Source organism: Styela clava, chromosome 11 (genome assembly GCF_964204865.1).
Source record: "Styela clava chromosome 11, kaStyClav1.hap1.2, whole genome shotgun sequence".
Lineage (NCBI taxonomy): Eukaryota > Metazoa > Chordata > Ascidiacea > Stolidobranchia > Styelidae > Styela > Styela clava.
In genome coordinates, this window is record NC_135260.1 from 19,005,229 (window position 1) to 19,019,833 (window position 14,605).

General features: G+C 35.2%; 1 protein-coding gene across 1 annotated transcript; it reads left to right on the forward strand.

The window, feature by feature from the left end:
* Positions 1 to 7,522: 7,522 nt before the first annotated feature.
* On the forward strand, positions 7,523 to 14,578 carry LOC120346923 (chondroitin sulfate N-acetylgalactosaminyltransferase 2-like). The gene is made up of 13 exons (XM_039416715.2): positions 7,523 to 8,165; positions 8,572 to 8,645; positions 9,000 to 9,083; positions 9,738 to 9,812; positions 9,887 to 9,963; positions 10,052 to 10,197; positions 10,671 to 10,729; positions 11,252 to 11,391; positions 11,744 to 11,931; positions 12,411 to 12,527; positions 13,161 to 13,334; positions 13,453 to 13,608; positions 13,982 to 14,578. Exons 1-13 carry the CDS (start codon positions 7,979 to 7,981, stop codon positions 14,074 to 14,076), a joined length of 1,572 nt encoding a protein of 523 aa, XP_039272649.2. The 5' UTR covers positions 7,523 to 7,978; the 3' UTR covers positions 14,077 to 14,578.
* The last annotated feature ends 27 nt before the right edge of the window (positions 14,579 to 14,605 follow it).

The following is a 14,605-nucleotide window of genomic DNA, read 5'->3' on the forward strand; positions in this document are numbered from 1 at the left end:
AGTTACCGCACCGTACCTATTTAACAACGTCTTATGAGCTAGTGCTCAACTAAAATTGCTATTTATGGCAAGGATATACAAGTGTTTAATATCTTACCTATACTTTTCAACACCTCCTTAGAATAACTGGACTAATATTACGAGAGGGGTTGGTAGCCTAAAAGTCTCATTGCGCGCAGCGCATTACGCACAGTGAGGCCGCATTAGGAGCAGCGCATTGCGCACAATGCGAGATCGCATTAGGAGCATCGCATTGGGCACAGTGAGGTCGCATTAGGAGCAGCGCATTGGGCACAATGCATAGTCGTATTAGGAGCAGCGCATTATGCACATTCAGGATTGACAATTTACCCATCCATTCTACCATTATTTATGGAATCTATAATGTCGAGAAACAATTGGAACTCGACTTGTAGCCTAAATAGTGTAGCGAATGTGCATTGTGTAACTATGGATCATATGTATTTAACCCTTTCATACTGATAGTATGTTACATTTCACAAAATAGGCCAATTTATGATTCGCGACAGCGAGAAAGCCTACATTCTATATAGCCTTCTTTGTAAGCGACCAATTTGATGACCTATCGTTTCCTGCCACGCCGAGAGAGAGCTGAAATATATTGTGCTTTTGATTTATTCTGATTTTACTGCGTTAAAAGTTAAGTGTTTTTCAATTTATCTGTAGTCGGATTGGATTGTGCATCTTTCAATATAACAATTGGCATTCCATATATTGTGTGCTTATTATATTAACGTCTGAAGGAATCAAGATTGGAGTCACATTTCGTAACGAGTGTCAATTCAATAGCGCGGGAATCGAACTTTATGTATGTACATAGGGCCAATTTTCTCCTTGTTTAGCGAATGTACATTGTGTAACTATGGATTATAATGTTATTTGACCCTTTTATATATACTAAGAAATACACGAATTATCCGATGTCGAAATTGACGATGAAGAAATGGAAATTACTAGCAACTTCTCAGAAGCGAGCACCCAAGCTCAGCTTGACTCAAAAGTTTGACTTGTTACAAACCCAGTGGCGTAGCATCCACCCCCGCAACCCCCGCGGTCGCGGGAGGGCCCACACAATAAAAAAGCGTTGTTTTAGCTTATGTCCGAGAGTTTTTATGGTCATTTCCACAAAATATTTTTGCGGGGGGGCCCACGAGAGTCTTGCTACGCCACTGAACAAACCCTTCAATTTATCCCCACCCTATGCGGCAGTAAACCAAACTTTTCTCTGATTGGTAAACCCGATGTAAACCCGTAGCAACGTCATAGCAACGATTCACGCTTATCAAGCAACTCGACTCGATCTAGGCGACTCGATTCGGACGGCCGTTGCGAATTGTATATAGTGTGTATCTCGCAATGTATCGCCTCGTTATTAATCGTCCTGTATTTTATTTCTTTTCTCTTATTATTATCCATTATAAAACGTAAGAAAAAACCTTAATATATAAAAAAAATTCAAATATTATAAGACCAGACAAACAAAAAATCGTGTAGTGTGAGGTTACTTTTGTGTATATTTACTTGTAATTATTTGTTATTGATCAATGATTGTATTGTTCTTAGATATCATGAGTTCTTTTACTTCATACAGAATTTGATTCACGTTAAATTTCAATGGTTCAATAATCCGTCAAATCACTCATTATTCAATTTACAGGATTATTCTAACTTATTATTTTGCTTTAAAGTAATCTTTAACATCAATTTTACAATCTTAAACACCAAACCAAATTCAATGTAATTCTCAAGTATTAAATCCGCCATTTTATTTATTCTCAGTTCCTTCCTTTAAACATCAAAGCCGTTTCACATTCCTCTGTGTCCCTTCCTTTAAGTGTCGTCGCCATTTTGTTTTACTATTTCGTTACAATTTCATTTTCAAAATGTTAAGCATTTCAAAGCAACACAAAGACCCCTTTAAAAAAATACTCGAATTTTATTTTTCTCGTAAACCGACGTAGATTGTCTCGTTTAACTAAGCCATTATTCACTATATCATATCCATGTCTTTTATTAATTCGTGTTATTTTGTTTTTAGAATTTCATCTCTCGGTGGCCAGACTCCAAAATTTAAAAATACCAAGCTAATTTTTTTACTGTCGCTAAGGAGTTGTGTAGCGAATGTGAATTGTGTAACTATGGATCATATGTATTTAACACTTTCATACTGATAGTATGTTACATTTCACAAAATAGACCACTTTATGATTCGCGACAGCGAGAAAGCCTACATTCTATATAGCCTTCTTTGTACGCGACCAATTTGATGACGGGAATCGAACTTTACATACATAGGGTCAATACTATGCCTATAATAGAATTCAAATCGACTTGGTACTCGACCGGTGATATGTCATTGTAATTTGATATTTACTTTCTGCCGTGGTTATTCAATGAAGTTTTGGTGATATGCAGCCCCATTTATTATTGGACATTACACACGTTCTTTGAAAAGGCCTCTGAATAAGCATTTTTGTACATTTGATTTTCGCATATAAATTTGAGTATATATAGATTGCTGCTTTGATGGAATCGAAGAATTGGGAATTTTAGTCGTTATTAATCGAAGAAGAGAACACAAAGAAATTCACTGGATTGATTGATAAAAATGGCACTATCATACTGATGTAATAGTCATCATAAATAATAAAATATGATTGTAAATATATACTAAAATATTCAGAAAAGACGGGGGTATCGATTAATTTAAATGATCTCATTTACATTATTGGCATATAGGATTAGGATTTACATATTTATCCTTGGGCAGGGGAAATCTGATGAGACGGCTTAATCATATGGCGAACGACGGCTGTCGTCTGTTTTTTTTTTCGGAGAGTATGGGTTTGAAGTAAGTCGTAATCGACCAGCGGTACATGAACCACCCTACGGTGGCGAGAAGTCCAGCAATCCTCTCGCACAAGATCAGGCCCACATGGGATTCGAACATGCGAACCCACGCCGGGCAATCAGAGGTGCGGTAGCGAGCGTATTCCTAACGCTTAGTACAGTGGCGTAGCAAGACTCTCGTGGGCCCCCCTGCAAAAATATTTCGTGGAAATGACCCTAAATAAGCTAAAGCAACTCTTTTTTTATTTCGTCAAAAAGCATAACATGTCGCTATTAAAAGGCAATGGTAACCTAAAACTTGCCGTTTATCTTGGTTACTCTAATTTTTTTCATCCGTGCTTCCTCTTCTGCCCTTTTTCTGCGTTTCTGTGCGCCACTGAGAGGTTTTGCTTTCGACATCATTCTGACAGCCTTCGTAATTTTGCCGGTGCGATCAAATATGCATTAAATGCATATTCATATATCGGTGATGTAAACATATGCGATCAAATATGCATATGCATTAAATGCATATTCATATATCGGTGATGTAAACCGATAGAATACCTCGAAACACAAAACATGTGTCTTAAATTGATCGAGTTGTTTAAAGGGGGTAAAAGGCAAACTATGGAACTTTCATACAACAAAGCCTCATAAAATTTTGTACATTAATTGTTTATGCCTAAATGACTATGAGTAACTATAAAATTTTCCACAAAATTCCCTTTTTCTAGTTTCCCTTTCTCGATAAACATTTCCAACGTCTTTTTAAATAGGGTATATTTCGAAAAAATATTAAATTTCGGTCTCGAATTTTGTGAAATATCGAAAGTAGGGTATGATTATCCAGAAAAACGGTTAACCGAGAAGTATATTGCTTTCTGATATCGGATTAATATTGTGACGGTTAACTGGATAATAAAGCATAAATATTGCATATGCTCATTAGTAATTTTGATATTTTTTCGTTAAGTGGCGTCTAACATATCCAAGAGCGTATAAGTACAACTTTTATTTAAGCTTAATTAACTACCTATATGTAATAGTCATTCGTAAAATGATTCGTAAAACTATCACATCACAAAATACGCAAAACAAATATGGGTAATCCTGAAGTATGCGCACCAAGATGCCGCAAAACCTGAACCCCAACCTTGTGAACAATTATAATACAGAGAAACTCGTGCAGACGGATGATAGAGACCGCGAAAAGGTCGAAAGTGAATGCGATCTGGAGTTGATGAATGATCTGTCTCTGACAAATAACGATGTCCATGATTTGAAAACTGGAGCATGGCTCAGTGATAAACATATAAATGCGGCAATGAACCTTCTTAAGCGTCCAGACCTCAATGGACTTGACGACGTAATCATTGGACCAACTCATGGATTTCAACGAAAGGAAAATGTGCGAAATCTTATCCAAATTCTGCATTTTGGATATAATCATTGGATCTGCATATCCAATGTCGTTTCCCAAGAAAAAGAATATACAATCTATGACAGCCTACAGAAAATGAGCGTTGTGAAGTCGTCGAAAGATCACCAAAATCAAGATGAAGATCAAATACGATATCCCTTATTAGTTGATCAAGCAGCGTGCAGTTTTCTCCATTTACAAGAAAATCGGTTAGCGGCCAGAGTTGCCAATGTTACTCAGCAGGTGGGTGGGGATGATTGCGGACTTTTCGCCGTTGCATTCGCCGTAATTTTGAGTCACGGAGTAGACCCCGTTGGAAGGCAAATTAATCAACAAAACATACGCCACGGTCTACTTGAATGCTTCAAGAATCGTTCGATGGAGGCTTTATTTCAACATTGCTGTGAATCGAGAAATGGATTTGAAAACCCCACATTTTCATGGTTTCGCGACATTTTTTGCTGTTGCCGTATGCCTGACGACGGTTGAAAAATGCACAAATGCATGGCATGTGGAACTTGGTTTCACAGAAAATGTCTAAGAGAGCCTCCTGACTGAAGTAACCCACGAAGAAGATTCGAAATGGACTTGCGACGACTGCGAATCCACAAGGAAACATTTCGAAGCTTTACGAAACATTTTAATGAAGTCGTCAAAAAACGAGCCAGAGGAAACGGATAAATATGTTTCGATATATAACTCTATCCGTAGTATTCTTCCAGATATTCCTTTCCCTAGGGGTGAGGGATTTGTCGCCTGTGTTCAAAAAACTACATATATATGAAGAGGTATACCCCAAAAAGAAGTCAGTAGATGCCTTCACATTGTCGCCGGCTTCTATCTCAAAAAAAGACTTCCTGATCGTTTTTATTAAATCGACGGAGAAAATCTTGGAGAAAATTAAAGATCATCAGAATAACTTCCTTCCAGAGCTGAGAAATCAAAAATATACGTAAAGCAAAGAATTGATATAATATATGTTATGACAATAAGTGATTATAAAAAAAATATTAATAAATGGAATTTTAAATTTCGTTGTTATGTGATGTTGTATGATTAAAAAAATATCATTTCCAAAGATCTTGTATTTATTTCGCATAAATATCAGACATAAACAAAGTTAAGAAAAATATATTTGCATTAAATTAAGGATAAAGGAAAGATGATATCACCTTGTAAATTAATAGCAAATATTCCCGAGTACACCCATAACAACGAAATTTGTTTTCTTGGTACTGTTTTTTTAGAAAGGTTTTAACGCCAAATCTAATTCCAAGAAATAGAGTCGTTTGTGAGATTAAGGATGGTACGCAATGATATTTCATTTACATAGACCCGCCCCACGCTTGTGTTGTTGATAAATTCGCAAGCAGGTTTTTCATTTTTACGTGTCAGCGCAACATGAAATTGATGTTTACAACTGTCAATGGATTACAATAGCATTGCTCGGTCACGTTTGGTCAACTGATTGAACCATATCAGAAAATCCGATCATGTGAGGATCGAACCTGATCGTTGTTACGACGGTCATTTTTCATCGGTGAACGAAAAATGAACGTCGGAAACGTCCAAGTATGCGTTTATGTTCATGGTGATATTTGAAGTAATAGAATATGAAAAAAATATTGACATAATTTCATTCCACACAAATATAAGTAGGGTTTTTGACTATGTTTATCGGACTAGGTTTTCAAGATCTTATGTATTCTCCATATAGTTGATGTTGCCATTATCCACTGTTTTTACTTGTTTAGAGCTTTGCTACGATGAAGTCGTGAAGCTCCTTATCAGGAGATGAATTCGTTCTTATACAATTCAACTTAATAATTTTATATACAACAAAAAACTTCTTATTCAAAGCCTTTTTGAATGGGATGTATGAAATACCCCATAAAAAGTGGGAGCACATTATATATCACCAGATCTTCATCGAATAACTACGACAAAAAGAAAATCTTAAATTACAGACCAGGTTGTTGCATTGCGCCCAATGCGCTGCTCCTAATGCGACCACGCATTGTGCCCAATGCGCTGCTCCTAATGCGGCCTCACTGTGCCCAATGCGCTGCTCCTAATGCGACCACGCATTGTGCCCAATGCGCTGCTCCTAATGCGGCCTCACTGTGCCCAATGCGCTGCTCTTAATGCGACCACGCATTGTGCCCAATGCGCTGCTCCTATTGCGGCCTCATTGTGCCCAATGCGCTGCTCTTAATGCGACCACGCATTGTGTCCCATGCGCTGCTCTTAATGCGACCTCACTGTGTGTAATGCGCTGCTCCTAATGCGTCATTAATTTTTAATTATTGCAGCTAAACCTATTGTCACCGGGTGGCATGATCACAATTAAGTTATTCGATTTACAACTATTTTTAGTAACACAACTGCAAACTGGTAAATGACACGCAAAAGCACGAATGCGAGGCAATGTTTACAACCATGCTTGAATATCTGTCTGAGGAAAAGAAATGTCTGAGCGGACGCATAAATTTTAATTGTTACTATTTTGTTGATTGATCATTGTTACGGAAATATAGAAAATCGATGTTTTATAAAACGTCAATGTTAAAATGGATGGGTAAATTGTCAATCCTGACTGTGCGTAATACACTACTCCTGATGCGGCCTCACTGTGCCCAATGCGACCACGCATTTTGCCCAATGCGCTGCTCCTAATGCGGCCTCACTGTGCCCAATGCGCTGCTCCTAGTGCGGCCTCACTGCGCGTAATGCGCTGCTCCTAATGCGCTGCTCGCAACGAGACTTTTAGGCTACCACCATTAATGAATATTACCGGTAACTGAAAAAAACTATGGAAAGGCTACTCAACGCAAAAGCGAGCAGTTGAGTACATCTGATATTCATCCGACCACTGGGGATCCACCTACAGCTGACTAACTTGACTGTTACGTCGTGCAGAAGTCTGCGTTCATTGGCCCATGATACCGGAAAAGCAGAGAAAATAGGACAGATGGTAACACATATTTATTGTAGTAAAAGCGTCTTTTCTGTAAAACGTGCAACTTTTGGAAGTGGGAACAAGGCAATATTTGTTACTAAATTTCTAAGGAACATTTTAAAATCATTTTCAGGTAGTTACCTGATGTGCGCTACGAAACTGAAAGATAAATGGCCTCGGCTCGCGGCCTAAATTGAATGGTTATTTCCGATTCCTATCCTTGCTGGGTGCACTCCTGGCATTTGTAATAGTGTGAAAATGAAGTACATTGCGCAAGTGATGCTGAACGGGAAAATCCGAGTCTTTCCCCGCGGTAGTGGCCTCTTTACATATTGCGGTATTAGATAGGTTATCAGTGGGTGTACACTACAGACAATGCATCTTATCTTAGCTAACATGTCATGTAACATTCATGATGGGTGCTTGCCAGAGCGAAAGGCGCTGTAAAAAAATCCAACCCTCGTAACGAAATTCTATGTAATTAATAATTACCACTGTCGCTGTAGATATTATTGTCGAGCGCATATATTGCAGTAAAACACACATCAGCATTCAGCACGGCGGCATACCGTATTTCATCTTCGACGGCCACAGGTTGCCAATCGATCAATCAAATCGTTTCTTATTCGTTGTGCACCTCTGGGTTAAACCGTTAACTTTTTGTAACGCTTATTGGTGGTCATGGGCTGTGATTATTGTAGGCGGTAGGTCTGGGGCGTTACCCAGGTTGTTATGTTTGATGGAATATGAGAATTTGTCTGCCAGTCACATTATGCAGCCGACGTCGAAGCTATACGATGAAGAATTTGGTGCTGCAGCTGTCGGTAGGGATAATTGTCGTGTTTTCGGTGCTGCTCATTGTAAGTTTGCACTTCAAAACTAATTATGCCGCTACATTTCTAGAAAGATACAGGATTCCCAAAGAATTATCAGGTACGGTATGTCTGTGCCTGCATAAGAAATATTTGCTTCACTACAGCACTATTAGCTGTATAGTACCGATACCTGCTGGAGTGCCAGCATACAATTCTATAGGGGTTGTAACAGTGTAAAGAAAATCATTTGTGAAATCAAAAATATTAAAGAAATAGCATTGTTTATCAAACATGTAGCATACATAGGCTACTCTGATACTGGTAGACTACCTGACTACGGTACTGTATCTAGGTATCATATTCAGTACCCAAATTCCCACTGATTTATTGGAGGTTGTGCTTTACGCCAAGCAAATACAAATGCCTGAATGCAGAACCAATGTGAGAATATACCTTCTGACCCTCCTTATAAAGATCTTTTATGGTAACTTGACGCTTCAATTCAAACTGGATGTTTGTTACAGAAGTGGAACAAAATATGCAGAACAGCAAGCTAATAGTGAACAAGATTCAGGATGGTGAACAATCTACGACTAAGGTATTTTTTAGAAGTTACATCATTAATATAGCAAATCTAGTAGTCCATTTTAATATCAGACAGAATTAAAAAGAGTGTAATATAAGTATAAAAAAATAAAAACTGAAGTTTTTAAAAGTTTATTATATTATTAATTCAGACACTCAAAAATATGGTATAATCATAATTCTATAATTATTTTCCAACTTTAAAATGAATACTAGGTTATCTCACAAAAATAGTTTATAGATGAATTCGGCAACATGTGAAAATAAATTTTTAAACTGGCCGATGTAAAAATGAGTTTGATGATGGGCTTCATTGATAAATTTATTTTCTAGTGCTAATATTGCTTATATGTTGATAATTCTTTAGATAATTGCAAGTCTCAACCATCAAATTGACAATTTGAAAAGTCTTCTGCAATTAAAATTACAACAATTAACTGAGGTTAAAAAGGTAGGCTACAAAATGAATTATTTCTTTTATTACACTACAAAATTATTTGTGAAACTATTTAAAATTGGATGCATTTAATTTAATACTTGATTACTGTCATACACAAATAATGTTGTTAATCTAATTACCATACACGGGTTTGACTCTTGGATCACATGCCTACATTTCATATTATAATATAATATTTTTCACACATTATCCATAAAGCTAGTGGATGTCCTGGAATGTTTACCTGTATTATTAAACTTCTCTGTGCCACCGTAAAAGCATAAAAGATTGCTTGCCATGATATTCAGATTTATCCATATCCTATTGTACAAATAAATGTGTCCTACTGCACACTAACACAAATGTATTTCTTCAACGTTTCTCAGACAAGCAGTTTACAACAATAGTATAGTTGTTAGTGTACAGCAGGACTCTTTAATTGGATAGAATAGTCATGTTTATTCCTGCTACAGCATCTTTGCAGTATACGCAGTATATGCATAGAGGAAGGAAGGATAGGGAGTTGGTCTTGCGCAACCCAACTCAAAGTTACTATTGTACAAAGGTGTTCAAATTTTGCAGTTTTTAACCAATGTAACTTATCTTATGTAACTGAAACAATTTGTTAATTTATTTATTGTCTTATGTTATATTTTTTTTTTAAAGGGTGGAAAGTTATCACTTATAAAATCTGATTTATACCCCGATGCAGACAAGATATCACATTATCTTATGTCACAGGTACATTTTATTTTTAAAAATAAAAGTTTATATAGTTGCCAGTATTTCAACCTTACTCTTCTGTTACTATACAGGTTGACAATGCGTATTTATTGAAGCCTCATCAATTTAAGAATGAATATGATGTCACTCCGTTTATATCTTTCAACAAGTTGGTTATGTTTTTCACAAATATTTGCTTTTATATTTTTTCTAATTTAGCACTGTATGGGATAATTAATATTGCTTTTCTTTGGCAGATATTCATTATATGGATCAGATATGGGCCTGATGAAGATGCCTGAAAAACCATTGAATTTTTTTCAGGATATTAAAGAGGATTTAAAAGAAGTTATTGATGCAGCCACAGAATTATTAAATGATGGCACATTGGATTTTGTTGAGGGTTTGTTTGATTTTTTGCATTGTATGATAAATTTAAAATAAAGTCACGTTCTGTTCAATTTGCAAATTATATTGGCTATAAACAAATATGCTTTTGGGCGTTAATTTTAAGATATTCTGGTTCAATATTTAAATAGCATATTAACAATTTTATTGACAAGTTCGTTTTTTGATGTTCAACGTTTTACTTATTGCTATATGATTTCATATAGACAGACATGCTTTTTCTAACAGTTCCAATACTTTTCATTGTTTACTTACTAGACAAATAAGCTTATCTTCGTCACAGCCATTGTTCATAATATTTTCTGCTTGGCATATAGTTGCTATTTTTCACACCAATTACCCGTAGTTTTTGGATTTTGGCACCTGATCGATTTCTAAACATTTCCAACAAGTTCTTAGTTTTCATGTTGTTTCCGAGATGTGTTTTGTTTGTCTGGTGGCCATTTTTATGTTGGTACATATATTTAGGTTACTACAGAACACAACAAAAAGTTGGGACTCAATATGAATTGGTTTTCCGATCCACTGTAAGTGTAAAAATTTTAAATCTAAGGAGAGTTTTTAGACATATAATCACTGTTTGAGGACCAAAATTATTAGGGGCGCTGAGCCGCTGTGGGACATAAACTTATGAATTAAATTCTAACTCATCCAGTAGGCTGTATTATGTGATATGAATTAATATTTATAACATTTACCAATAATTGGCAACATGGACAAGTAATACTATTTTGATGTGGTCTTTTTTGATAGTTAACAAGTATAGGTATTACCAATTCCACTATCAGAAAAAAAAACTTAGCTGCTGTAATCAGTGGGCATAAATGGCATAATTGAGAGCAACATAATCCGGTTATGTATAGGAATCATAATACAAGGTATTAAGATGTATTAGTATTACCCTTATTGTTAATGTCAAATTAATGAAATTTATTTGCATTTTTTCTGATCTTTGTATTATTGATTACCAGATTGTTTTTTTCCAATTGTAAGAAGACAATATATAGTATTTCACTCTGGCTCTGCATTAGAGAATTTTAAATTTTTAGGTGAACACTTCAGCACCAGTACATCTTATTACAATGTTTCGTCCCTATGGTCCTTTACATTCCGTTTCATCGACAGTTAAAAAATCAACAGAAACAATTTATATTATCACTCCACTGCAAGGAAGAGCAGATGCATTTAGGTAAAAATTGATTTAATATAGCATTAGGATTAGCCATGGTCGATAAAGATTCAAAATGAAGATTTTCTGTAACAACCTATCTCCAGTTTGGATTGTATCGATTTGTGGCTGAATACCGATTGCTTGTAACCACTACAAGAAAACTAACATCCATTGAGGAGTGTATAACTTGTATGCATCTTATTGCCGTTTGGTAGCAGGAGATTTAAAAGTTACCTTTAAAATCAAGTTTTCTCACCAGTGGGTAGAATTTCTCACAGATCTGAAAATATCAAATTATTCGTTTATTGTATGTTTATTAATCAGGATTAATTTCGTCATTTCTCATTTCAAATTTTGTATTTTTATTCAGAAAATTTATAGAAAATTTTAAAACTGCTGCAATATCAGGCGATGGACATATCCACCTAACTGTTGTCTGTTATGGAGACGAAGCTATTACTGAAGCAAAAACTATTTTGAAACAACTTGAAGTGGAAATTGGTTTCAAATCTTATCAAGTAGTTGAAAAACAATCAGAGACATTTTCGAGAGGAAAAGGTTATTTATGTCATTGCATGTTAAGTAACGATTATTCTTATCATAATCATACTTGCTTTCACATTTCTGATTACTCTATAATGCTATGCATGTTCAAACCCTGCACTGGATTATTATGTGCAGGAAGATTTCTGAGACGTTATGTCTCTGAGAATTGAGTTTCAATGGACTTTTTGAATTCTGCATAATCGAAAGTCTGAATTTTAGACTTCTGTTGATGATATTTGAAGCATTCTCAACAGACAATTAGAGGGTAACTGAATATATTTCTGATCGAAATTTAGTTTCTCAAACTTGTGACCTGGAGTCAAAATTCCCATTATCCTGAATTTGTATTTGTCTTGGGGTTTGGTGTAAATATTTACATAATCCATGGTTGGAGGATAACTTATTTCATAAATAAAGACAACTACCATAATTAAGATATGAAGATAGGTATTTAGACAAGCAATCGATGCGATTTTATATCTAATTTACAGCTTTACAAGAGGGTACAGTTGCACTACCTGGAAAAAATCCACTGATGTTTTTTTGTGATGTTGATATGTTCTTTACTACTCACTTTTTATCCCAATGCAGATCACAAACTCGGCCAGGTAGGGGGCTTCTATGATATAGTGAAATCCTAGAACTAAACCACTTCGTTAACTTATATAATTGTGAAATATTAAGTGTGTGTGGTCAGTTCCTTTTCATTGTTTTGCTAGTCATAAGGTGTTTATAAAAATGAGGTTGTACTATGTTTAGGACTTGGCATGTAAATATTCACAGACTTCCATTTTCCTGTTAATTTCCTTCCAATTATGAGTCCTGTGTTGTGATTGCATTTGACATCTATATTGGCAATATTGCCATCAGCATTTTAGAACATAATATTCTCATATCTGCAGTATATATAGAATGGTATAGTAGTATACTGGGGCGTAGCCAGAACTTTTGATGGGGGGGGGAGGGGTCTGAAATTTCTATTTGTCAAGTTAGATTGAAACACCTAACGGGTACGGCCGAAGAACGTGTGTTCTCATGAGTCTTGAGGGTCTAAAAAGCGTTTCAAGCTACGAAAAATTGCTATGTATGATACAGAAAGATGCTTTTATTTTATTTTTTTACATTTCAAAAGGGTTTGGGATGGGGTGGTTTGACCCCCCAACCCCATCCGCCTGGCTACGCTCCTGTTAGTATATTTAGAAAGCAGTTTTATCATCACTAACACTGTTTTCATTATTCAGGCAGCCGTGTTTTCTACCCTATCGTTTTCAGTTTATACAATCCTGAGATTGTTTATAAAGGAAAAAGCATTCCATCGCTGATCGAACAACAAGTCATCAAAAGGGATAATGGTTTTTGGAGAGATTTTGGATTTGGAATGACTTGCCAATATAGAAATGATTTTAATGATATAGGTATGTTTATTAGATTTATAGCATTTGCTTGTTAGTTAATTTAATTCTATATACACCCTTTACTTTTCTACACAAAAGTTTAATCTTTAGTGCTGTTAAAAATAGTTTATCATTTAAGGTGGATTTGATTTAACTATCAAGGGATGGGGATCAGAAGATGTTCTACTTTATCGAAAATACACAAGATCAATGAAATATCAGGTTGTTAGAACACCTGTTAATTCATTATTTCACCACTGGCATCCCAAACACTGTGATAAAGCACTATCTTTAGGTAAGTATTTTGGCATTATTTTACATTAAGTGGATTGATTTTATCATTGCATATTTGTTTATGTTCGGATCAAACTTGATTTTCACTTTTAACTCACTCGCTATTATTTTTATATATTGTTATGGTACATATATTTTTCCTTATTCCTAAAATTTTAACACCACATGAATTTTCTGCTGACAGTTTTAGTAAGTTGGTGCTACCATGTTCATTGCTACATTGTTGCTATTTGGGTGCACAACAATGAAGTTTTAGTTACCATGAAAAAGTTTGATGATTTTTTCAAAGTTTTCAGATTGATGTTTGAGAAGATGTAAGCTTTTATCGTATGGTGTGACATCATTGTTTGATAATAACTTATCGTTTGTTTCAGATCAATATAATGCATGTTTGAGAACAAAAAGTCTAACAGAAGGTTCTCAGAGTCAATTAGGGATCCTTTATTTGAAAGAACAAGAAGATAATTAATGATCCAGCATTCCCTCAGTGTATTTATTTTTGTATAATGTTCAGCAGAATTTTTTTTATTTTATATTTAGAAATGGTTTATCAATGTTTGTATAGGAATATATAAGGGTAAATATCATGTGTTTACTATATGTGTTTCAGTCATTGAGTCTAAGACTGATATATTTAGTAAATCTTAAATTTCTCGCGTACATTTTTCACAATATCATGTTTACCATAAAAAGCGTACAGGAATAATTGCAACCTGTCATTGCTATATGAACACTGAGCAGTTTAAATATTGCTGTCTAATACTTTTCCATGTCACCATTAGTTTACTCCTACTGTGCATTTTCTTCATTTTTACCTATAATATTGTAAGATTTTTTTTAGTAGTTCCAGCCTTTTGATGAAGTTTTGGCAGAAATCTAATTCTAGACTTTGTTTTATTCTCTTTAATTTGCAGTACTCAGATGAAATACCTTTTATTACTTCAGGATAATATATCAGTTTTTTCTCTTGACGTCTTGCAAGTTTTTAGAATGGAGCT

Excerpts from the sequence above, each read along its gene's own strand:
- LOC120346923 (XM_039416715.2), top strand. The coding sequence starts at position 7,979 with ATGAGAATTTGTCTGCCAGTCACATTATGCAGCCGACGTCGAAGCTAT. Across the intron at positions 8,646-8,999 it reads GTGAACAATCTACGACTAAG|ATAATTGCAAGTCTCAACCA; the intron begins GTATTTTTTAGA and ends ATAATTCTTTAG. Across the intron at positions 13,335-13,452 it reads AAATGATTTTAATGATATAG|GTGGATTTGATTTAACTATC; the intron begins GTATGTTTATTA and ends TTATCATTTAAG.